Below are 25,464 nucleotides of genomic sequence, written 5' to 3' on the forward strand. Positions count from 1 at the left end.
TCTCCAAAAGAGCACCGAATAATCCCAGGTGGCCCTGTAGTCACCATTTCCACAGGAAACAAGGGGGGAAGCCGCAGGACCCCTACTCGAAGCCTCCCCCACAATCATCGAAAGAGGGGTCCAACCTTCATCTTCGATCGTGGAGACTCGCACACCGCCCTAGCCAGTTAAAGGAGTCGTAATCCCACCAGGACCGCTGGCTTTCGCCGACGAAGATCCTCATAAGGACGTACCACTCCAGGCGGCCATCTCTCCGCCGGGTCCCGAGTCTCCCGAGGCTGTGTTAAGTCTCATAACGTCTCGAGACGGACTTACTTATGTTCGGGATAATATCGTCCATTTTCTCTCAACGGATTGTGAATTAACACAACCGGTTTCTAAACTCTTACAGGCGCTCAAGTATATCTCCAAGGATGATCTTAAGGCCGCGAACCCACAGGTGGGGCAGATCTTCGCCACCCCCTTGGGCACGCATAAGGTCTTTACGGTCTTCCTCAAGCCTCATCATTTTGATAAAGTGACCCCCGAGCAGATCGTCCTCGCCTTGACAAACCTCAAACTGGCAATTGAGTATTATCAAATTTCTTCTCTGCGCATAGCAGAAGGAGGTGACGAACTCGGCGGGAACAATCGCCCATACCTGGTTTCGGTTTTCTCCTCATGCCCGGTTTCGATCACTCTAACGCAAGGAAAGATTGAGTACCCTTCGGAGGACAAGAGACCCGAGATCATCAGAGAGAACCACGACACTCCGATGGGAGGCCACAAGGGGGTCGTGAAAACATATCACCGCATCAGACAACGGTTCTATTGGCCCGGCATGAAACAACAAATATATGAGTACGTACAGAGTTGTACCACATGCCAAACCGAGAAGTTGGATCGCATCAAAAGAAAGAAGCCGGCCATCATCACCGATACTCCCTTTGAACCTTTCGAGAAAATATCAATAGATACCGTAGGCCCTCTGGAGATGACTCCGGACGGCAACCTGCACATTCTCACAATCCAAGACAACTTCTCCAAGTTTTGCTGCGCGGTTCCTTCACCTAATATTCGGACGCAGACGATTGCGGAGGCCTTAATTACTCATTTTATCTGCTTCTACGGGTGCCCTAAGGTCATTTTGTCTGACCGAGGTACCTCCTTCACCAGCAAACTTCTAGCCAAGTTAGCCAAAATCCTGAGGATTAAGCGGGTTTTAACATCGGCCTATCACCCGCAATCCAATGGGTCGCTGGAAAGATCACACCACCCTCTCGTGGAATACCTTCGCTCCTTCGTTACGACATATCACGATTGGGACAGGTATCTGCCGATGGCCTTGTTTAACTATAACACTACGGTCCACACGGCCACCCAGTTCACCCCATTTGAACTTTTGTATGGTAAGGTGGCACGCGCCCCCACCGCACTCCCTGACTTCTCAGAGATTAACACATATCCAGAAGCCTTGGAAAACTTGATCACCCGACTATCCGAGGCTCGGCGCCTGGCGCGAAACAACTTGGTTAGAGCCAAGGAGAAATCGAAGGAACGCTCTGATAAAGGCATAAAGGAACTTCATCTTCAAAAGGGGGATTTGGCCTACGTGTACAAAGAACCACGGAAGGGCAAGTTAGACGTGTACTGTGTCGGCCCGTTCGAGGTGGTGGACTTTACCGAACACGGTAACGTCGTCCTAGAAACGGCTGAGGGCGAGCGTTTTGTCAAACACCCAGAAAAACTTAAGAAGAAAGTTGAGCGTTCCAACTCAGACATGCTCTCAGAAGCCCCGGCTTAGTTGCGTAATCAACTACGCCAGGGCTGAAATCTCTGTGGCTAGCTTGCGCATGATACCTTCTATTGCATGTTCATATTTACAAAGATACTGGAACTATGCTTTACACTATCCTGCCTCTAGCATCCACCCTTATTCGTAGATAACTACACTCTCTCGCCTAATTAACTCAATGGTCTTATTTTGATTTTGAAAAAAATAAGGGGATGTGGCAGCCGGACCCCAGACTCCAGGGGCCAGGACCATGGGTAGTCCTGACCCGATTACACCCTGGATCTGTGAGGACCGGCCGACAAGAGGTCGCTGCCCAAGGACCAGCCCTCTCCTCACCGGGCCCAGCACCATCCAACGGCACCCCTTTCCGCGCCCTGATCGACGACCCCCTTTCTCTGCAACCCCCTCCCCGGCCTGACAGGTTTTCCGACGCCGAGCTCCAGGCCATCATCGAACGGGATGGGGAGGTTATGCTTCTGGCCTGGGAATTCGTGGATGAAATCCGTCTCCTGGAGCCAGGCGAGTATCCTACCCTCAACGAGTTCGATGAGGTCTGGATGCGGGCCCTGGAAATCAACCTGACTTGCCGGAGGAGGGTGGCCAGGATAAGGAGGCAGCGAGCTGAGCGGGAGCGGAGAAGGAGGGAACGCCTGGCCAGGAGAAGACGTAGAGGGCCTCCAGCGGCTTAAACCCGCTGCCCACCTCTCGGTCTGACGCCGCGTGGGCTAGAGGAGCTGCCGCCACCTACTAACCACCATTATCATTATTAGCATTATTATTAGTATTATTATTATTATTATTATTGTCATCATTATCATTATTATTATTATCATTATCATTATTCCCCTTTTCTAAATAAACCTAATAACCCAACAGTTCGTAGTTAGTTTAATTAAATAAACCATACCGACCATTATTTGCCCAATCTAATCCCATCCTTATATTCTTTTCGAAACCAACTACAAACCCTACGAAAACTTCTCTGGCCAAATTGGAATGAATTAGCTAGTAATACTTCAAATTTTATCCACCTGGTCGAAGCTATTTCAAAGGGCTTGGGCAAATCTCTTTCCTCCTTTCTCTATTATATACATCTATTTGTATTCTACGCCACTACTTTAACGTTATCGTAATCCTGATACACTCTCTCTGTACCAGCGGCTACTATTGTCCCCTGCCCCTTTTCGCCTCTTATGGCTCTTTATCTCCTACCTTGGGGTCTCAAACTCACACAGTGATCTTGTATTCCCGAAAGAAGGACGATGATGAGCCCCACTGGTTCTCCACCCCAAGGGAAGCAATCCGACCCAGAGACCGTCAATCAGAGGCCTTGGAGCCCGACTCAGAGCATTCAGCCGAGTTCGAGTGATGGCGCTCCTCGAAATCCTACTGCCAGGCAAGGCGAGTCTCCAGGCACCAGTGAAGAGACACATTTTGACGCACCATGCATCCATACCACCGGACGAGTCTCTCCCTGCGTGCGGGTTCCTCCCCCTCCCTTTCCCACTCCTTTCGACTTCGCCCTGGGATTCGAGGCGACAAGGGCCCTAACCAGCAGGCTACTGCGTGAAGTTTCCGAGGGAGCCCGGCTTTTGCGCCAACTGATGAGGTACTATGTGAACTACGTTCATCTTGTGGGGCCTCATCGGGAGACGTCATTTGCGGTCTTCCGGGAAATGCTAGCCGTAGCGAATGATATCCACCGTTTGTATCGTAGACGGCGCCACGTACGACAATCCTGAACTCTCACCCCTGACGCCTCTGCTTACCCTCTCCACGCAGTCATTTCGCTATCCTCATCTGGGAAATCGCGTACTGTGTATGAAAACCTTTTTTTATTTTTATTACCTTCTGTTTACTCTTAATAAGATATCTGACTTGTAAGCTGTCGGACTTACTCTGGTTATGCCTTAGATACTACAATGAGTGTCCTTTTCCTCTTCTCTTTCTTCTTCCTCTTCCTCTTACTATCTATATCTCCTATTAAAGGTTAAGGCTAAGGGAGCAGCGAGCCCTCTTTTGGGTGTTACCCACATTGATACTAAGATCATGGTCACGCACCCCAAAATGTACCACTTCTGGCTATTTATTCTGGTGTAGCGAGGTGTCCTTGGAATGGACCGTCCCGACGAGCAGTCTCCACCTGCCTCGACAACCCCGAGGGGTCAGCACTCCAGAACCCAGCGGAATCGCCGCCGACGGGAGAGAAGATAGCTACTGGAAACTGCCATCCTACTGGGCCTACGCCCGGTCCCTCCACGGGGGCGGGCGCATTTCTTCCCCCGTTCCAGGCAGACCCAAACATCTCCGGGCGAGCCATTTGCGGACACTGGGACAACAGTGACGGTAACTCCGCCACCGTCTAACGCCGGCCTGCTCCTCGGGCAGATTCGTGGGCGCCGTGCTAACAGGCCCCGACGAAGAAACAGAAGAAGGAGAAGCCCCACCCCGGGATTCGCTCACCAGCCAGGAATGGCGGCGTTCCGTCCCTACCACAGCGATGATGAGGACTTCCTAATACCGTTCAGCTCGACCACCCCCGCGGTTGTGGCCGAACCAACGAGCGGGCCACGGTCTTCCGAGCCCGAACACCAGATGCCTGTGGCCACTAGCCCGGAAGTCCAGCCAAAGTTCGATTAAAATTTTCCCTCCCTTCTCTTGTGTACCATCATAGGAGTTATGATATCTGTACCAATGTGGGAAACCATAACCTGAAGTAATAAGTGTATTAATACATAAGTTTACAGTGATCACAATGTTTCTTTAGTTGCACCATGTGTTAACCTTCCCGCAGGCAATTTCCCGGTCCTTTCACCTTCACCCCCCCCCTGTACTAACTCTTGAGATTTCGTTTCAGATATGCAGGCTCTAACACTCCCACTTATTCTTCTCACACTTTCTACCGCCTTGGCCAACGAACCCTACAGGGTCACCCTTTTTGAGCACCGCTCTGGCCTTTATTATGAGGAGTTCTCCCACATTCAACTCATTCGAGAATACTGGTGCGTAGTCGCCACCATCGACATTGAAGCCCTCCTCAACGGCCATCAACAGGACGTTTACACCTATCGGAACTTCACCGAGACGTGCCGCCAGTTGCTTTCACCTACCTTCTGCGGGCACACTCTTCAAGAGTCCTCCATACAAGCCGAGCTAATTAAGAAAGATCGGCTAAGCGCGCACCTGCGCCAGCTAATCGACCGGACGCCCCTCAGCGAATTCTCCAACCCCAGGGACCGCCGTTCCCCATGGTTCGGGATCATTGGGACTAGTCTAAGGAAGATTTTTGGCACCCTGGACTACAACGACTACGAACACTTCACCAAGGAGATAGATCGCCTCTACCAAGACTAGGCGGGAATCATTCACCTGGTGAACAATGCTACGCATATTATTAGGGCTGAAATAAACACTGCGATCTCCGGGCTCTCAGACACCAACAAACGAGTAAACGACCTGGCTGTGTTCGCCGCCACCCTATCTAAACAACAGGATCATTGGAGGCTCATGGTCGAAAAGGAGCGCGACTACACTCTGCTTGGCCTCCACTTCTATCGTGTCATCGAGCGGCACAACTCTTTGATGCGACAGACTATCCTGGCCGTAGAGGAAGCAAAAAGGGGTATCCTTAACCCCACATTAATATCTGCCGACCAAGTTAGACAAGCTGTGCGGCATATTGAAGGGAAGCGACCACACCTCAATTCCCCTCAACCTTTGGACCACATAGACCTACAAGTACTCTCAAAGATCGCTAGGGTTTCCGCCGCCCGCGTAGGAACCTACTTTGCCACCATTATAGAAATCCCGCTTCTGGAAAAACAATTGTGGAAAAGCTACCACCTTCGGCTCTACAGGATACCACAGCCCTGGGGAACTGGAACATCAGCCCTCACTATCCTTCCAGAAAAGGAGTTCCTAATCATGCCCGCGGACAGAACCAGGTACTTCCTAGCATCACGAGCGGAGCTAACCGACTGCCTACCTGCAGGAAGAAGCTTAGCCTGTGTTCCTGCCACGGCGCTGAGTTCCACCGAAAACAAGCCCATCTGTGAAACCCAAGTTCTGATAGACCCTTCCAACCAAACCCTCAGAATGTGTAATCTTCGCCTGACACAGTCACGAGTCACCGAAGGGATCGCATTGACGCATCAGAACTCATGGCTCTTCTCCCTATTCCAACCTGAAATATTCAACATCATCTGCGAGGGCCAACAAGTGACGACTCTACATCTGGATGGGGCCGGAATCCTAGACCTATCGCTTGACTGCGCCGCTCAAAACCGCTTCGAAACCATTCTCAGCCTGGGGGAGTACCAGACCAACATCACTGGAATAGTCCCGGAGACCTCCCTTAGCCTTGACTCTCTTTCTCCCAACGTGCTTAACACCTCCCAACTCGTTTCAACCTCAGATGAACGAGTAAAGAACCGTCTTCCCACCATAGATACCCAGCTTCCGTGGGGTAGTGGTTTAGACCAGATCGAGACGGAGCTTGACCAAATTGGGTTACACCATCAGCGAGACCGGCAGCATCGCTCCTGGACCGCTGGCATCGCTGGTGTCGTGGGCATTATCAGCACCATAATCATCGCCTTCGGGGCCTACAAGTGCTGGGCCAACACCACTTGCAGCCGCCTGCGCTCCATACGGCGACGCTCTCCGACCCTACAGGAACGGCGAGGGAACAACATTCCTCTGTCCATAATAATTCCGAAGGAAGTCGCTACAGGAATATCATCAGATCCGGCTCCACCCTCAGGAACACCAAAGGAGGCTCCACTAAGGACGCCCGCACGAAGGCTCACTTCCAGAGCCGGCGTGGTCATCTCTCCTGCCTCGGCCGCATTTTAACCTCTCTATTCTTTGTTAATTTTAAGTTATTTTTAGGCTAGAGTAAGTTAGTTTTATTTACGCTAGGGAGACGTTGGGACCTTCCGTCCACTCCCTATGAAACAATTGCCTCGTTCTAGTATCTCTTATATCGTACATTCCTTTGTCAATCTAACTAAGACCATAACTTTCTACCTAGATTAAGTTCTCACTGTGTATTCATGACTCGAACTTGGTCTAAGTGAGATCCGCTTTCCCTGTAAGAACCTCCGGAATGCCTTATTACGTAGTAACCCGGGGTCGCCGAGTCGGTGTCTTTCCCACCTGGGATGAGTGTCGGCTGCAAGTCAGTGGATACCTAGCTCCAGTCTTTCGGCGTTTTCGTCGATTTCACGAAGCCAAGGAGTTTCTTCACCGAGGACTACAGTCTAGCTCTTCCATCAGGACCATAATTAACAGCACCCTGTTCCAGCGGGGCCCGGAAGGAAAAATTTCTGTCTACACTGACGGAGCCTGCACCGGAAACGGCACCTCTGAAGCTCGCGCAGCCATTGGGGTATTCTTCAATGAGGATCACCCAGAAAATATTTCTAGATGTGCCCCTAACCGCAAGACCAACAACGGTGCCGAGTTAGAGGCGATTCAAGAAGCAGTTCGGATCGCTAAGCGCCATCAATTAAAGGGAGTTCTCATCTACACGGACTCTGGTTTCATAGTTAATAGCCTGTGCCACTGGCTACCCGTCTGGAGAAGGCGAAACTGGCGCACTTCTTCCGGTCGCCCTGTGATCTACAAAGATAAGCTGCTGTCGCTCGCTGCCGATCTAGAGGTACTAGACGCGCAAGTCAAACACGTCCCCGGTCACCTTGGAGTGCTTGGAAATGAGTGCGCAGACCAGCTGGCGCAAAAGGCATTGTCGGCATCCGCGCCTCCGCCCACGGACATCTAGGCAATACAAAGCCTGCTTGCAGCAGACGTTCGTCTTGGGGGGGAAATGTTATGTCCGACTTTATGGTCACAATTCTTCTTTTCTTTTTTTTGGTAAACCAAAAAATAAACGCATACTTAATTTACCGATACGCTGACAAAATAATTTTTGTCTTTGACGGAAATTGAGTTTCACGCTTCCTCATGAGAGAATTCATTTCCCATGCAGAAACCCGAAGCCCTTGCTTAATGGAAAAATTCGTTTTGTTCAAATTTTAGGTTCTCAAGCTGACTAAGCTGAGAAACAGGTCTTTATTTTCGCTACCTTACAAAATAGAGGCTATATTTAAATAAAAGGAATTTCATTGTAAGTACTTTTTAAATAAAACGCTGAAATCGGAAGCGCTTACGATGCTCTATCGTTCCGGTCTTCTTGGAAACCCCCGGCGACTTAGACCAAGTACCGAGTCTACCTGTAGACTAAACAATTTTTATCGGGGCTTTTTGTCACTGACCAGAGATTAGTCAAGACAACCCGCGTACTTAGCGTCGCGAGAATTTTATGACGTCAGTTAGCGCAACGACTTCTAACGTGCACTATCAAGTAAAAACCCAAGTTTAGTTTGTGTTTAAATACATTTATATACATTATCACGACACCAATTGTCATTAAAGTGTAACAATCCGAGTTAAACAAACCTCAAATAGACACCTAAAAGAAACAGAACCCGTGGTACAGTTCATTATTAGTGCCTCTCTGGACAACGTCCCGACAACCTGCAGGTTCCATCCATCCATCACCAGTCGTAGCTGTGTAGGATATCTATCTCCAAAAAAGGTAAGGTGCACAATTTTCCCGCTATTCGAGGAAAAGTCACTCAGCAAGAAAGGGTCAGAGGGATAGAGTCCTTCTGAACGATCCCTAAATTAAAAATAAAAATAAAAAGATAGAGGAATTCTGTCCTCTATCTGGTATTAACTTACGTCCGCGCCTCCTGGGTCAAGTTCATACCGAGCGCTTCCAATGCATCTCATAAATTTAAATTTCTGCAGTAGGTAAAATTTCAATCTTCATTTTTCGCGCCTTTTTATTTATTTGAACTTTCATAAAAAGTCGGACGTAACACTTGGTATCTGTATAATAATTCTATTATTTAATATTCTAAACAAATGCGTAATTTTTTCTTTCAAGGTTTTTTTTCAATTAATTTATTCAGCGTAGTGGTTGATTCTTGAGCCCAAGCGACTCGTAGATTTTACCTCTTGTCAAACTAGCACGCGCTCATAGCTCACATTTACAGTGCCGATTGGCACAGTACTGTATACTAGAAAGTTAGCACGTGAAATTACAACGTAATGTTTGATTGTAAGTATTTCGATAATCTACGAAAATCTTAAGATAATTTTCTAAACACAAGGCAATACAAATTAGGCCATGCCTCTTATTCTATTTTCCAGTCTTATCTAAATGTCAACTAACGCGGAGCTTTCTATCGTTGCCAAAATTCTTCTATGATATATATAAGTATACCTTCAACGTATGAATCGAGCGAATCGAGAGTTTATGTTTTTTTTTACGTTAGTATTTATGAAAAATTCAAATAACATCAATTACTTATAGTGTAAACGAAATCTCAACTTCAAATATGACTAGCCATGAAGGATAGGAAAGATTGCGCCGGAACAGAGATATCCAGAAGTCAGATCTATAGAAATATCTTAATCTTTATTTAGCAACACTATCAATGAACAATAAATACACTGTACAAAGTGTCTATATATAAAAGAAACACGAGAAATTGAAAAACGCTATATTGAAAACAATATTGATAATGTGAATGATTTGATTGATTTTAGATCACATAATATGGATTACATGATTATCAAGTAAAAAAATTTACATAATAAATTTGTACGATTAACAATATTATCGTGAGGGAAGGATAATACTCATGTAATAACAAAAGTATACATGTTTGATAGCGTCAACAATTTGAATTTAATGGCCGTTCTATTACTAAGAGAACGAAACATTAATAACATTTTTTTGCATGAATATCTTAACATTAATTTACTCGTAACAATGAAATTGATGGAATGCTCATAGAATCTATACCAATATAACTATTTTTGAAATTTTTTTATGATGAGCCTCTTATATTATTCGTTTTAATTGGTTAATTTTTTTTATTCCCAAAAGATTGGGAATGTGTCAGAATTATTACTATTATTTATTACGAATGATAAGAATGAACGCGGCTGGTCAGAATTTTTTTTCGAACGATATAGCTGACTCTGTAGCACACATGATCCACGGACAAGTAAATATTATATTAACGATAACTCACCGCGATAAATTATATTATACTCATAAAATATTATATTTAAATTTTTTTTTTAACTTATTGAAATAAGCGGAGAAATTGCCTCCAGAAAAATTATATTTTGCTGTCTAGCAGATCTTTGCTCTACGGAGTTGTCGTTGAATATGGTTCTTCCCACTCAATAACGGAACAACATATGTAGAGAAGTAACTAATTATTAAAATTTACTGTAATTTGTTTTAATATAAGTTTTTTTCATTCTAAATAAATGAACTATATATTATTTTATCGTTTTTTTTAATAACTTCTAAAATAGAAATATTCCTGAAATGACGGCTATTTTCTACCAATAAGAAATCGGTAATATAACTATTGGTCGGACAGCCGCTATATCTTTCCATTCTTGTGTCATTTTTATTGACTTTTTATTTCCGCAATCGACATCCAACGAGACGGACGCTTTATGACTCGGTCTTTCTTTTCTATTATATTTTTACAAAAATTTTCTAAGTTCTCTGGGGTACTTATTTTACGTGTACATGTAGAATGAATGCAAATTAAGATATTAATTTAATTCTCTATCGATTCCGCTTGACTATTTTTTTAATTGTTTAATTTATTTAAATGATATATTTGAAAGTTTATTTATCTATCTCAAAAAACAATATGTGACAGAATAAAAAATGAATAACGTACAGTTTTCAAGCAGAATGAACTGCAATTTGAATCATAATTTAGAATTTATTTTCAATATACACTCCAAGTACAATCCGTAACTCAGCGGAAACATGGAAAACTATAAAGCCAGAGGTCACGGGTTGAAATGTCAGATGAAACTTTTTTTGTATTTTATTTCTTTACTTATTTATATTAGAAATTAATGTTTAAAAAAAAATTCATAATATTCATTTCAAATCGAAATAAGCTAAAACATAAATCGTAATTTAGAATTTATCTCAAATAATAATTTTAAATGAAATCCATAGCTCAGCAGAACATGTATGACTATAAAGTCAGCGTTCGCCAGTTCGAAACTTGTATAAAACTTTCTTTTTATATAAATGGAATTATTTAAATGGAGTATTATTTAATGTTTATTTCCTGCAAAAAAATTTTCGCTCTATATGTGAGGACAAATATATTACAACAGTTAAGTGTACCAAAAACTATAAATGTGTGTTACACATCTCTATTTCACTCACACGAAAAAGCAGCGCTTTTGGAAACCAGGAAAACGACTGAGACAGTACACTTCTCCAGAAAGTGTAAGAGAAAAAATACAATAACGAAGTAAGCCCCTGTAGGTAAAAAAAAAAGTAATAAAAACAACAATACGCAGTCATAAAAATTGTTATAAAAATAGGAATAGAAGTAGAAGAGGTTTCTTTGCACAAATAATCGTATTTTCACCTTGGTAAAAATTGAGGTAGATTTGATGTCCGCGGAACTTGGAAAATATTTTTAAAGCATACACGCACCCTCCGAGATTTATTTTATGTTCCAAGTTCCGCGGCACCCAGTCTAGAGACACAAAAATGTCAGAATTCAGTAGCATTTTCATATATACAGATCGATAGAGAATTTAATTTTCTGTCGATTGAACACAACTTGTTTATTGAGTTTTTGCGAATTTTTATATGCAAAAAAATGGCATAAAAAAAAAGGTTTTAAGCATTGTTAGGTATTGGAAGATGTCGATTTACTTATAAATGAATTTTTTTAATTTTTTAGATACTCAGAAGTATCGTTTTCACGATAAAATGAAATATAATGTAATGATTGTTCATTTAGTAATAAAAAGTAATTATCACGGAATTACGAGATTGTGCAAAAATTTCAATAATCTTAAAAATTAAGATATAAGTGAATCCATTCATGAATTTAAAAATAATTGGAAAAAATATTTTTAAAGTATATGAGCTCACTCTGATATTTAATTTTCAACGCGGTTTTATCGTATTAGTAACATCGATAATAATTAGTGCATGAAATACCATGTTGATGTTTTTCAATTACCTTTTTTTTATTCTGTTGTATTTATATTTGTAGGGTTGAGAACAGTCATTTTAATACCAGTACTAAAGATTGTTTTTATCATGACATTGATGTAATTAAATAAATGAATACTCTACTTTGATTTGTCTATACTTAGCTATCACCAGATAAAAAGTTTGTAATGACATGTTTTACATTTTATTGCAATATTTCTTGTATATTATTTTTTGAACTGTTCGAATTCTTTTATCTGATGCTACTCAGTAAATACCGCGAGAAGGTGATAGACATCATTCACCAGGGGGGATAGGTATTTGAGGCAGGGTTTAAAAGGTTGTGGAATTATGAAAAATGAGATATCTTATTAATTACTTAACTTAAATGAAAGTTAACATTAAATACGGCCCATGCGTTGTTGATGCTATCATCCATAGTATGAGAGATCTTCATCACAAATCACATAAGCTGCAAAAAGTAAAACTATATTAAAATTTAATATTACATGTAAATTAAATCTAATTTTTTTTTTGTTTTTTTTTTTGGTTTCTTTTTTATACTTATAATTAGTACATATCAACTACTTATAATTATTATACTTATTTATCTTATTTATGACAATTTATCTTTGAACTGCACTACTTTTTTTTTTTCTCCCTGCACTTAGCCACGGGGCCATTGTACTGGGTCTAAAACTTATGATAAAGGCGGTCTTACGTGTTTGTGGGTTGGTACAGCCTGACCTCGTAGCAAAACTGCAGAAGCCTTCCCGTCCCGACCGTCTCGAGAATGGGTGCGTCGGTTCTAAGGTTCCCTAATAGGCGCTGCCTAGGTTCCCTTAGCTCCGAACATTCCCTTATCATGTGGAAAGGCGTCTCCTCTTCCTCACCACACCACCGGCACGCGGATTCCTCTCCGCGTCCCAGCATCTTCATATGACGTCGAGTTAGCCAGTGCCCTGTGACGGTACCCACGGCCACTCTTAGCCTTCTTTTATCCAGTTCGATCAGGTCCCTACTCACTTAAGTTGTGGGTTTCCTGACGAACGCTGTGGCGTGCCTCATTCCCGAGGTCTCTTGTTTTAGTACCCTTCTGCAGCGGTCCACGAGTTTTGAACAGGTAGCCACTTGCGAAAAAGCCGTTAAGGCAGCATAGCTGTCACTGCAAATATTGATATACTGCCCCGTGCAATCCCTCCTGATGATATGCACAGCGCATAACAGGATTGCGTACACTTCTGCCTGGAACATGAAAGCGTCCTGGCCCAGGGTGTAGGATTCCTCCACCCGTGGTCCCCCGCACCAGATTCCGGCTCCGGCCTCTCCCCCCTTGAACTTCGCCCCATCCACGTACCAGACAGGCCCTTCAGGAGTAAGCGATTCCTCGCCTTCCTCCAACCAGGTCCGTCTGTCCATGAGGTTGACTTCGTATCCGGGTGAGAATTCTAGCTTCCTGGGGCAGCGATAGACCTTTTTGCCACTGAGTCCCGTGGGGTTGTCAGGGGCCAGGATCGCCGCATGCCCTGCTCGAAAGCTTTTCCACTGTCTATGGCTCCTCAAGCGGATGGCCGCCCTCTTCGCTAGCACCTTTACCATCAATTCCGGCGGAGGAATGCTCAGTAGGCAGCCCATAGCTAGGGTTGAGGTCGTCCTTCGGGCGCCCGTTATACCCAGCAGTGCCGCTCTATAGACTTTTTTCAGTTGCCTCCTGCAGGCGTTCCTCTTGACGGAGGTCCACTATACTATAGAGGCGTAGGTTAGTTGGGGAATGACAACAGCTGTGTGCAGCTATTTTATTGTTTTCGACTTCAGACCTCATGTGACGCTGAACTTTCTTCTGCAGGTCCAGAAGGTAGCCGTGGCCTTTTTGACCTGTTTGTCCACATGTGCCCTCCAGTAGAGCTTCCTATCTAAGGTTACTTCAAGGTAGCACACTGTTTCCACGTCATCAGCGTATCCTTGAACGCTGAAGCCCGCCTTTTTCAGGTCCGTAAGAAGTTCGTCCACCACCAGGGTCCACAGCAGGGGAGATAGGACACCTCCCTGCGGGCAGCCCCTGGCCACTGCAGCTTGAACCTCTGTAACTCCTAAATAGGCGATGGCCGTTCTATTAGCGAGTAAGTTCATGATCCAACGTGCAAGCGTGTAGGCTTTTGCTTGGTCATAGCGGTCCTTCCCCATTTTGGGTATGAATACCACCCTGACCGTCCGCCAAGCCTTAGATATGTAACCCATGGCAAGGCAATATGTACCAGTCTGCGCCATAGTCGCTCTCCGCCCATTTGCAGCAGAACCGGATAGACTCCGTCTGTGCCTGGACTTTTGTAGCGATCAAAGGTACCGACTGCCCATTTTACCCGATCGTAGGTCACCACTCGCCTGGCAGTTCCTCAGTCGGCCCTTACGAGCCCACCTGGTCTATTAGCCTCGCTTGTGGTTTTTTGCACCGGGGTCGATCCCGGAATATGCGTCTTGATGAGGAGCTCCAGTATGCCTTGATGGTCGTCCACCATCTCTTCTTCCGGAGATTCTAGGCCTCGGAGCACCACGTTCCTGCCGGGCGTAATTAGCTTGCAGATTCTAGCTGCCTTAGGTAGGCCTCCAGTCTCTCGCAAAAGCTTCTCCCGGCTTTCCTCCTTACTGACTTGATCATGGACCTGAATCTGTTTTGTATTCAGTCTACATCTGATCCGTCTTGAGCTTTTTTGCCCTATTGAAGAGTCTCCTGGTTTCCCTGCGAGCCTTTTTAAGCTACTTGTTCCACCATGAGACTCTCCTGCACTCCTGCATCACCCTGGCTAGGCATGAGCAACTAAAGGCCCCTGCAATGGCGTCTTGTAGGTCCAGCACTGCCTCATCGAGGCCAGCCGGAGACCCTTCCGTTCCGGGTTCCCCCATGAGTCTTTCTAGTTCCTGCTTAAACAGGCCCCCGTCAGCGCTTCTTGGGTTCCTACGGAGTTGCGGTTCTACATTGCCCACCTCCCTTGTCAGGGTGAGATTTATGCGCCGCTGGTCCGACAGAGTTTCCTCTTCGTCCACCTCCCACTTCCTGACGAAATCATAGATTTTCGCCGTAGCGACAGTTATGTCGATGACCTCCTGCCTGAACGTAGGTTTGTGCCCTCTGTTCAGGACTTTCAGGCCGTGCCGAGTAAGGTATTCCAGCAAGCTAGCCCCTCTCTCATTAGTGTCACTGCTGCCCCAGAAGGTGTGATGAGCGTTGGCATCACATCCTTGTATGAGCTCACAGTTCGTCCTTCGGCCGTACTCAGCGAGTCATTTGACCTCCTCAGTGGGTGGTGATTTAACAGAGTCATAAGGGAGGTATGCCGAGCCGATAACGACTTAAATCGGCTCCCTTCCTAGCTCTATTTTCACCTGTACTACCGCCAGATACCTTGTGCAGTATTGGCTGAGCCCCACAGGTTTTAGTTCTCGTATCACGAAAACGCATGCCTCAGGGTCCCTATCACCTTTACTGCTTATAAAGAACCCGCCTTTGGCGTCTCCCTTAAAGACCTCTCCCTCCCTACAATGAGGTTCTTGGATCAGGGAAACATCTGTGTGCTTCACCGCTAGGTCTCGACAATGTAGTGCCGTGGCCGGGTAGCAGTGATGCAAGTTAATCTGCGAAATCTTTAACAGCCCCGATATCACAGGGATTTCGGCGCCGTTTGATTTCGCGTGTTGGGAATAGGATTGAGATGCGGGAACGTAGGAAGAAATTAATCCTGCGTAGAAGGGCCAGCTATGTCGCCGTCCCTTCTTGCGCCCTCTCCCGTAGGAGGGTTACCCGTAGGTTCTGCTCTAGGCCTTACCATGTCGGTCAGCCTGATCTGAGACAGGACCCTCCCCACCTTTGCCAACTCCTGGTCTTTCGTGGGTCTCCCCCATGCCCCAGGAGTTGGCGTAGCCCGTCCACTGGTCTGAGGTTTGCCTTCTCCACAGTACGCTTTCTCAAGCCCCTGTGATGGCTGTCTCAGAAGTAGAGGGTTGGTGGGCCTCCCTGGTGTTCCCTTCTCCTTCGAGGTAGAGGCTGCATGCTTTTCCGGACGCCTCCTCTTTTCTCTCGGAGGGGGTTCCACCTTAGAGGTCCCTGCCACCGGTAATTGTCTCTTCCCGGGTGCGGCCTGCTTCCCCTCCACAGCCTTTGGCGCCTCGTAGAATCGAGCTCTGCCTAGGTCGCAGTAAGGACTCGTTCCTAACTCTTTCAAGAGCTTCAATGACTCGTCGTCCACACGAATGACTAGGCTAAGCAATGTTGGTGTCGCCTTCGTGCTCCATACCCGCCAGAGGTTTGTGTGCAGTCCGGCGTTTTGGCCTTCGAGTCTTTTTAAGATTACCGCCGGATCCACCGGTGGCCCGGAAAACGTCGCGGTGACCCTGGAGAGTCTTGGAACTTTCTCCCTCTCGAGAACCTAGAGGTTTACTCCTTCCAAGACCTTTATGCAGGGGACTGTCTCCTTGAACCATGTGGCTGCCCGTTCATCAAGACAGTTAATCCACAGAAGCCCTCTGTCGAGATTGTAGCCCTCGAATCCCAGAACAGTGCCATTTTTGATGGCATCGTCCAGGGCCCGAAGAAGTCCTGCCAGCACTAGTTCCCCTTGCTGCTTACTGAGGGTCGCAGAAGGATAGAGGTCCGGCGCGATAGCCACCCTCTTGCCTCCCGCAGCCGCTTTAGCAAAGCTGCCAGGCCCAGGTGCTATGCGAGCCTTACTCGCTCGACATTTTGCGTCGAGGGGGGGGGGTGCAATCCTCCGACCTCTGCCTTTTGGTGTTACCCACGGCTTCGGCAGAAGACCCCGACTTGGTGGAGCTAGTGGCCCCGGTATTAACCTTAAGGTCAGTTCCGGTTCCACAGGGAGTTGCTTTGCCTCCAGAGATTCCGCCGGTTACCACAAGGGCGCCTGGCTTCCTCTGATTTGGCTCAGCCCGGCTGTGCTAGCCCCGGATTTCTCCAGCTCCAGCAACACAGCCTTCTTCAACCTCTTCTTTGCTGCCCCGCAAAGCTTTTCCTTATTGAGGCGTATCGGTGGATCAGGGTTATCGAATTTCTTCCCCTAATCCTCCTTGCCGGTAGCAGGTCGTTCCTTACAAGGCAGCTCGGTTTGCACCTCACCGTCCTCGCTGGTTCGTCCCGCCTCGGCTTTTCCAAGTCCTTTCTCTTCGTCAGAAGAAATAGGACCCCCACTATTCCGGATGTTGCTAAGGTCATCCATTCGAGTCCTACGAGTGATGAGGAAATAAAGGTCCACCTGTACAGAGCCTCTTGCGCAGGTAAGACTAGCTACAATGAGGGGTCGCCTGGTACCCCAAGGACATCGTTCGCGACACAGTGTCCCAGTGCCATTCAGTCTTCAGCACGATGGCTTACACCTTAACTTGGGGAGTTGGTCCACAGTGCCTCTTAATGTGTGTACACACCCAGGCTGCACTTGCCAGCCGCTTCCCTCGTGTTCGCACTCGGTACGCCTCGCGGCTCCCGAGGCCTCCACTCGGTAATACCCGGACAATGCTTCCATACGCCACTTGGAAACGCGCCCGGTAGGTGCTCAACCTATGTTCCACTCACTCGTTTATAGAGATTGCGGAACCCCGGGCAATTACACTACTTACTCATGACTTTACTTAATTTTGAATTTGGCTGGTTATCGGTTTTATCTTTCTTATTCTTTCGTTTTTTTAAATTTGATTCTTCTTCTCGATTCATCTACTTTAAATTTTGAATTATATATATGTTCAAACGAATAAATGAACTATAAAATTGCGATGTTCTTTACACGGTTCTTGCCAACAATTTCTATCAATTTCTTCGATTCTAAAACGAATTTTTTGCTCAAGAATATTCGCGATGTTCTCTAAATAAATTATTTTAGGAACTTCCATCGTAAATATATTGTATGCTTCCTGAATGATTTTATAAAACCTATCAGAAGGTGCAACTAAATGCCGGAATTTTTTACCATCTAATGTATCATATGCTTTCCAAAAACTTAACAATTCTGTGTTATCCGTTAATTTGTCATTTAACCAAAATTTTATTGCACTGTTCGCATTAAAATTTTCTGAATAGCCGATTCAGTAAGTAACCCGCAACGTTATTAACCGCGCAAAATTCTAAGTTTGGTATTGAAAGTTCTGTTATCTGATCTTTACTATCATCATTATCATCGTTCTCATTTTCGAAGAAAGCTTCTATCATTTTCCCATCGTCCGTATCAACATCAGTTTCATCGTCCCTATCACTATCAGGTTCATAGTCTCTATCGCTGTCAATTAGGTAATCTTTATCTTCATCTATTTCGTGGATTCTTCCATAATTGATCTCATCTACGACAAAATTTTTATAAAATATATTTAAATCTCTACCTTCATCATCAATGCAGTTAGAACCTTTGGGGGCTGACATTAATCCAGCAATCATGCTATATTGTAAGTTATGCCGGAATTGTATTCAAGATGGATTTGTGTTTTTGTCCGAACGACGACGTAAAGTCCCGAATAAATTATCTGAACAATCTTGATTAAGGCGTGACGTTAATAAATAGGATTGACCACCATGAAGAACATCTCGTGAAAGTAACGTAATTGAATTTAATGACAATTTCAATCCTGGAAAGCACGGTGGTAATTCACGCTGATTATCTGCATATTCCCACGTATTAATCTATTCTAATGATTCATCAATAAAATTTTGTACTTGAAGAGACTGAAATGAAATTCCGCGTCGTAATGGATTTCCATCTTCAACGGACTTTTCACTAAGGCAAACAAACATATCATTCATATGTTTTACAAAATTCGCGGTTGCTATGGAATTAGGATTACTTAATGATAAGGTTTGAACCCCGGTTTTTAAAGCCGCAGCTACACTCGCACTGAAAATTTGCGTTGCTAGTGAAACGCGCATTTTATCCCAGTTATTAGCGAAAACGTGTCTTTTACTTGACTTCGGTACTGCGCGGCACACGTTTCCCATTTCGTGTTTGAACAAATCAATGATCACGTTCCACGATACTCTAGAACCTGCTACGAGAATATCGTTTTCAATCCAACGATTACGGATTGATTCATACAGATGTGGAAAATACCAATTAAAAAAAACTTTCCTATCTTTCCACAAAATGGACGGGTTTTCTCCGGTAATCCTGAGTAACTTCACGGCTTTTTGATTATTTGACTCTTGATCACAAACCATTGATCTAATATTAATACTGGCACTTGTACATTTCGAAATACACTATTTAATGAGAATAATTAAATTTTCGCCCTTCACATCGGTGTGTGAATGAAAATATGCAACTGGTTGCTTCCACGAGAATGTCAATTTGCGAATCATAAAAACGAGAGATTTTTTCACGCGCTTATTTGATCAACCCAGTTCCCCAAGATCTTCAAATCCTTCTACAATATCCCGCTTCGAGTTATATTCTAAAAGCTTTTTAATCGACATTTCGTCCCACATTAAAACCGTGTCGCGTTCTCGCACTGCCAGTGTGTCGACTTCCGCGCGTAGCCTATCGAATAGTTCGTCATCGAAACCGCTAAAAATATCAAGATTTTATTTACCCATCTCTGAATTGTACTAAGACAAGGCAATTCGATTTTTATTGTATCGCGGAGAAAAACATATGCTTTAGCGGAAATGTAGTACAGTGACACTGCAAAACGTCTTTCGGCTGACGTCCACTCTGTTTTTGAAGAAACGGAACGCTTCAACTGCATTTTTAATATGATAGGCTGATCAGAATCTAGATAATTTAAAGCGTCATTGATGATACTATCGGGCGTAGGACGATTAGTTTTCCGTAATCTTTTCAAATTTTTAATTGTTTGTTTCACGTTATTATATTTTAATTCCAGCTTAGCAATTTTAAGTAATAAAATTTATTCGCGATGAGTAGGAATACGATCTTCTAAATTGAAATGCTCGTTTACGGATCATTGATTATTCGTTGATCGATGGCCATTATGATTAGCTCCCGATTGATCGTTAGAAATCAATACGCTATTTGACGACTATATATCTATTGAAAAGGCTCATTTAAGATTTGAACTCGCGACCGCTGGCTTTTCAGTTATGCATAATTGAAATTGCAGATTTTTCTGTTTAAGAGTTGTAGATCACTTATTTTTTATTTTATAAAAGATGATAAACAATCTATAAATTTTATTTATAGGTAGAGCTTTATATTTTTGCAGCTGATGAGAAAATCTCAACTTGTGAATTAACCTAACCGTTTAAGGATAGGGATGATTGTGCCGGAACAGAGCAAACGGAAGTCAGGTTTTATAACAAAAATAAAATATCTTTATTTTCAGCACTAACAGGTACACTGAATACACTGACGAACTTGAGTTGTTCACTAGGAAGACTGAATGTCGCTCAAAATCACTGAATGTCTAGTTTTAATTACTGAATGTGAATTGAATGTCTAAAAAATACTCAACTTGGTGTGTTCAGTATTATTGACCTCCCACACGAGCTCAGCACGCTTCTCAAGTTGAGTAAGAATATGATTGTGCACGTGGCGTGAGCCTATCAATGCAATGCAAAATGAATTTTATGAAATGTCTTGAATTTACAATGAATTATCGTGAAATATTACGTGATTATGGATTTAGCGTAAAGCCTGAATTTTTTGATGATTTACAATCGCACTAGTACTGATGATTGACTCACAATTATAAGATTTGTTGAGAATGAATAATAATGGCGTGTACACGTGAACGAGAACAGTGAAAGAATGGCGACAGGAACTTCATTAGTCAAAAGGGACACTCAAAAGTAGTCAAATGAGTGACTAGATAAAGAATTATTGATTATTAGGTCGATTGGTTATCGACCCAGTCCCAAGATGGCCGCCGAAGTTCCTGTCAGCTGGCAAATTCAAATTGAGAATTAATTAATTCTCAACATGCCGCCCGCCATCAGCAACTGGTTGATGATTGTCTTCTGGTTGATTCTGCTGCTGGGCTTCAGGAGTTGGGTTGATTGGTAGAATGGCTAGCTTGACGATTGGTCTGACCAACGTCGTTGTTGGTGTCTTCACCGTTGCTACTCGTGGAAGCCCATCTTGCCCTGGGTGTAGTTGAATTATCCTCACGAGTGGCCATTTCGTGGGGGGAAATCTTTCATCAGTTAGCAAGGCTAATGCACCAACTTGAATTGTTCTGTTCCTGAAAAACCACTTAGAAATAGCTTGTAATTTTTGTAAGTAAGATTGTGACCACCTGTACCAGAACTGCTGTGATTGTCGTTGAATCATCCGCCATCGATTTTGAATTGAATGTGCAGGTTCTGAGGTTGATGGTTCAGGAACAGTGTTGAGTGCTGACCCAATAAGAAAGTGTCCAGGAGTGAGTGCTTGAATGTCTTCTGGGTCATCACTGATTGGCTCTAGAGGTCTTGAGTTGAGAATGGCTTCTATTTGTGTCAGTAGTGTGGTGATCTCTTCAAACGTGAAGAGTGATTCTTTTACTGTTCTCGTCAAATGAAATTTAAGTGATTTCACTACTGACTCCCACTTGCCACCCATGTGTGGTGCTGCAGGTGGGTTGAATGACCATTGAGTGCCGTTGGTGATGATGAATCTAGAGATGACCTCATGTTCTCTGGTGAATTGTGTGAATAATTTCTTGAGTTCTATATCAGCTCCAATGAAATTTCTGCCACAGTCAGAATAGATTGTCTGGCATAATCCTCGTCTAGAGGTGAATCTCCTGTAGGCAGCAATGAATGCTTCAGTTGAATAGTCACTAACTGCTTCCAAATGAACTGCAGAAGTTGACATGCAGACAAATACGCAGACCCAAGCTTTTCTAGTCTTGGCTCCTCTGCCTGATGATGTTTTGATTGTGAATGGCCCAGCATAGTCTATGCCAGTATGAGAGAATGGCCGTGAAGGAGTGATACGTGATTGTGGCAATTGGCCCATGAGTTGTTGTGCTCTTATGCCTCTTTGTCGAGCACATTCGATGCACCGAAGAATGAATGTTTTTACTGGAGCTCTTCCACCCATGATCCAGTAACGTTGTCTGATTGTTGTGAGTGTAAGTTGAGTGCCACCATGTAGCGTGATTAAATGATAATGTCGAATAATAAGAGTAGTGAATGGTGAATGTCGAGGTAGAATTGATTGATGTTTTGAATCATGACTCAACTGAGCATGCTGAAGTCGTCCTCCTACTCGTAGAACTCCTTCTGAGTCAACGTATGCTGTGAGTCTGTTAAATGAATGGTTTGGTGGAAGATGTTGATTGTTGGATAAAGTCCTGATTTCTTGGTGAAAATGTGCTGCTTGAGTAGACTTTATCCAGAAGATTCTCGCTTTTTCGATGTCAGCTGTTGTGATTGATGCTAAAGGACTGGTAACTGAAGAATGTCGAAGTCTTGAAGTGAATTTGATGATTAAGGCGGTGATTCTAAGTAGTTTATTGAGTGTTGAATATCTGTTGACCAAGTCCCATTGAATTATTGTATCTTGAATTGCTGCGATGAGTGAAATTCCAGGACGAGCTTCTAAGTTGCAAGCCTCGTCAGCTGGTGGTGAATTTACTGGCCAGTTTTCTTGATTTTCAGCTAACCAGGTGGGTCCCCTCCACCATAGCGAGTAATCTTTTAATTGATTTGCTGTGATGCCTCTTGAAGCACAGTCCGCTGGATTTTCCTTGCCAGAAATGTGGTGCCAGTGCGCGTCCGCAACTAGTTCTTGAATTTGCACTACTCTGTTCCTTACAAAGTCCTTCCAGCGTCCTGCATTTGAATTGATCCACGAATGTGTGATTGAAGAGTCCGTCCATAAGTGAATTGAATGTATGTTCACTCTGTGGAGTGTAGCTCGAACATACTTCGTGAGTTTCGCTAGAATTAACGCAGCAGTTAACTCTAGCCTGGGGATCGTGATTTGTTTGATTGGTGCTACTTTAGTTTTCGCACAGATGAGTGTGATTTTGGGCCCTGTGGACGGTGAATTGAATTTTAAGTAGATTGCTGCAGCCATCGCAAGCTGTGAAGCATCAGAGAATCCATGAATCTCGACAGTTGAATGTCTGGTTGTGTGAATCCATCGGGGAAGTGAAATCTCATGAAGTTGAGTGAATTCTTCTCTGATGATCAGCCAGCGATTGATGATTGATTGTGGGACTGGTTCGTCCCAGCTGAGGTTGTGTAACCAGAGTTCTTGAAGAAGCATCTTAGCTCTGATTGTGATTGGTGACACAAACCCCAAAGGATCATAAATTTGAGCTACTTCTGAAAGAATGAGGCGTTTTGAATATGTTGACTCATGAGTGACTGATTTTGATGTGAATGTGAATGTGTCTGAGCTTGAATTCCATTGAAGTCCAAGAATTTTTGTAGTGCAGTCTTCGAAGGTGATTTTTTGTTGATTGCCTGATGATTGTGACGTTTTTTGAAGAAGTGATTGACTGTTTGATTGCCATTTTGCAAGGGGAAAGCCGCCCGCCTTGCACAAGTTGATTAATTCCTCAGCAACTTGAATTAGTTCTTCTGGAGAATCTGCTCCTCCAAATATGTCGTCGACATATCTGCCTTTAATGATTGTCTGAGTTGCTTTTGGATATTTATGGCCTTCATCCTCTACTAATTGCAGTAACACACGAACTGCTAGATAAGGAGCTGATCTAGTGCCGTAGGTTACTGTTGTGAGTTGATATGGGATGATTCTGTTGTGATTGTCTAGCCAAAGAATTTGTTGAAGCTTCCAATCTTCATGATGAACCATTATTTGACGATACATTTTTGTTATGTCGGTTGCGAATACGTATTGATGTTGACGAACCCAAAGAAGTACGTCGAAGATGTCCAATTGAATTTTTGCTCCAGTATGAGTGATGTCATTCAATGAGATTCCAGTTGACGTCGGGCTGGATCCATTGAAGACTACTCTGAGCTTGGTGGTAGTGCTACTTGGCCTTAATACCCCATGATGAGGAAGAAAATATGGATGAATGTCTTGAGACTCTGGGTTGATTGTTGGAGCAGGTCTCATATGACCGAGTTCTTCGTATTCTTTCATGAATTGTCTGTACAGATTGCTGTATTCAGTCTCGTTGGTTAATCTCCTCAACTGACGCCTCAAACATCGATACGCAGTTGTATAGGAGTCCCCAAGAGCTGAGGGTGAAGAAATGAGTGGGATTCTAACAATATATCGTCCTGATGAATGTCTAGAGTGAGTTGATTTAAAGAAATCTTCACATTGTTGGTCCAAGGATGATAATTGATGTTGATTTGACATAGGAACTTCTTCTTGGACCCAGAATTTTGTTAGCAACTCTTGAATGTCTTCATGGTTCGTGATTGTAGTAGCATGATGAATGTGATAGTGATTGACTGATGAATTTGGTGCTACTGGACCAAGAATTAGCCAACCAAAGATAGAAAGTTGAGCTATAGGAGCTGTTGGAGAATGAAATATGATATTTTGTTTGATGATTTGTCCATAAAAGTCAGCTCCAAGTAGAATGTCTATCGATTGTGGAGTGTTGAATGTTGGATCAGCTAGTGTTAATCCATTGAGATGAGGCCAGTGATTGTTGGGATAATTACATGGCACTTTTGGAATTGAAGCTGTCAACTGTTTCATTATGTGAGCTCGAATGTGTACTGAATGATTGGATGATAATGATTGTAGCTCGCAGAATGTTACACCTTTTGTTTGAGTGAGCTTAGAGCTGCCCACTCCTCTTATGTTGATTGTCTGATGGTGTTTTCTCAGTTGCAGCAGATTGGCTAGATGAGAAGTGATTAGTGTTAGCTCTGATCCAGGATCTATGAGCACTCGTGCAATGTAACTCCCTGAATGTGAATTGGCTCTGACTTTTGCTGTTGCTAACAGCGTTGAATGATCATGTAGATGACTTGGAATTGTTTGACTTGAGCAGATTGCTCTCGTCGGTGATTGTCTGCTGAGTTGAGTTGATTTAACGTCACTTGATTGATGATTTTGTGTGCTGATAGCACTACTAGTTGAATGTTGATTGATTGTCCTGTGGTCATTCTGACCTTTTGATTGTCCTAGATGATTTTGCTGCTTCTGAGCTTGTCCTTTGGACCATTCCAACTGAACCCTCAACCCTCCTGAGGCCGAAACCTCATGTGCTAAGGTCATCCAGTCAGTTTGACCCTCCAGAGCAAGTCCATCAGCAATCTTGAATGTCTGTGAATTGTGTGAATGTTCTTTGAAGACTGCTTCGCCTCCTCATTGCTGTGAAGTTGAAGGCTGAGTGTCTGATGATGATTGTTGTGATGATTGTGTCCTGGAAGACGCTTGATTGTTGGTGCTTGATGATTGTCTGAATAGTAGTGAATGGAACATTGTATGATGTTTAGAGTTGCACTCCTTACATCTGTTCTTGTTGGTGCAAGCTGGTGTGTTATGTCTTCCAAGACAGTTCCTGCAGAGTTTTTTACTGTCTACAGTCCTCAATCGCTGTTCAAGAGGCAAAGCCCTGTATTCTGGGCAGACTACGATGAAATGACCGCCATTGCAGCAGTCACAAATGAATCTACGCTCACTGGTAGTTGAATGCGATGAGCGTTGTTGATTGTCTGATTTGATTCGTGGCTCCAGTTTCTCCAAGGTAC

At 44.0% G+C, this 25,464-nt stretch overlaps 1 protein-coding gene across 1 annotated transcript; it reads right to left on the reverse strand.

Moving 5' to 3' along the window:
* Window positions 1-20,758: 20,758 nt before the first annotated feature.
* LOC118071244 (uncharacterized) lies at window positions 20,759-24,988 on the reverse strand. Its single transcript, XM_035090289.1, has one exon. The coding sequence runs from the start codon at window positions 24,986-24,988 to the stop codon at window positions 20,759-20,761; it is 4,230 nt and encodes a 1,409-aa protein (XP_034946180.1).
* Window positions 24,989-25,464: the final 476 nt, after the last annotated feature.

Source organism: Chelonus insularis, unplaced genomic scaffold (genome assembly GCF_013357705.1).
Source record: "Chelonus insularis isolate UGA/USDA-ARS -01 unplaced genomic scaffold, ASM1335770v1 contig_76_pilon, whole genome shotgun sequence".
NCBI lineage: Eukaryota > Metazoa > Arthropoda > Insecta > Hymenoptera > Braconidae > Chelonus > Chelonus insularis.

Bases quoted from the DNA above. Each gene is read 5' to 3' on its own strand.
- LOC118071244 (XM_035090289.1), bottom strand. From the start codon at position 24,988: ATGACCTTAGCACATGAGGTTTCGGCCTCAGGAGGGTTGAGGGTTCAG.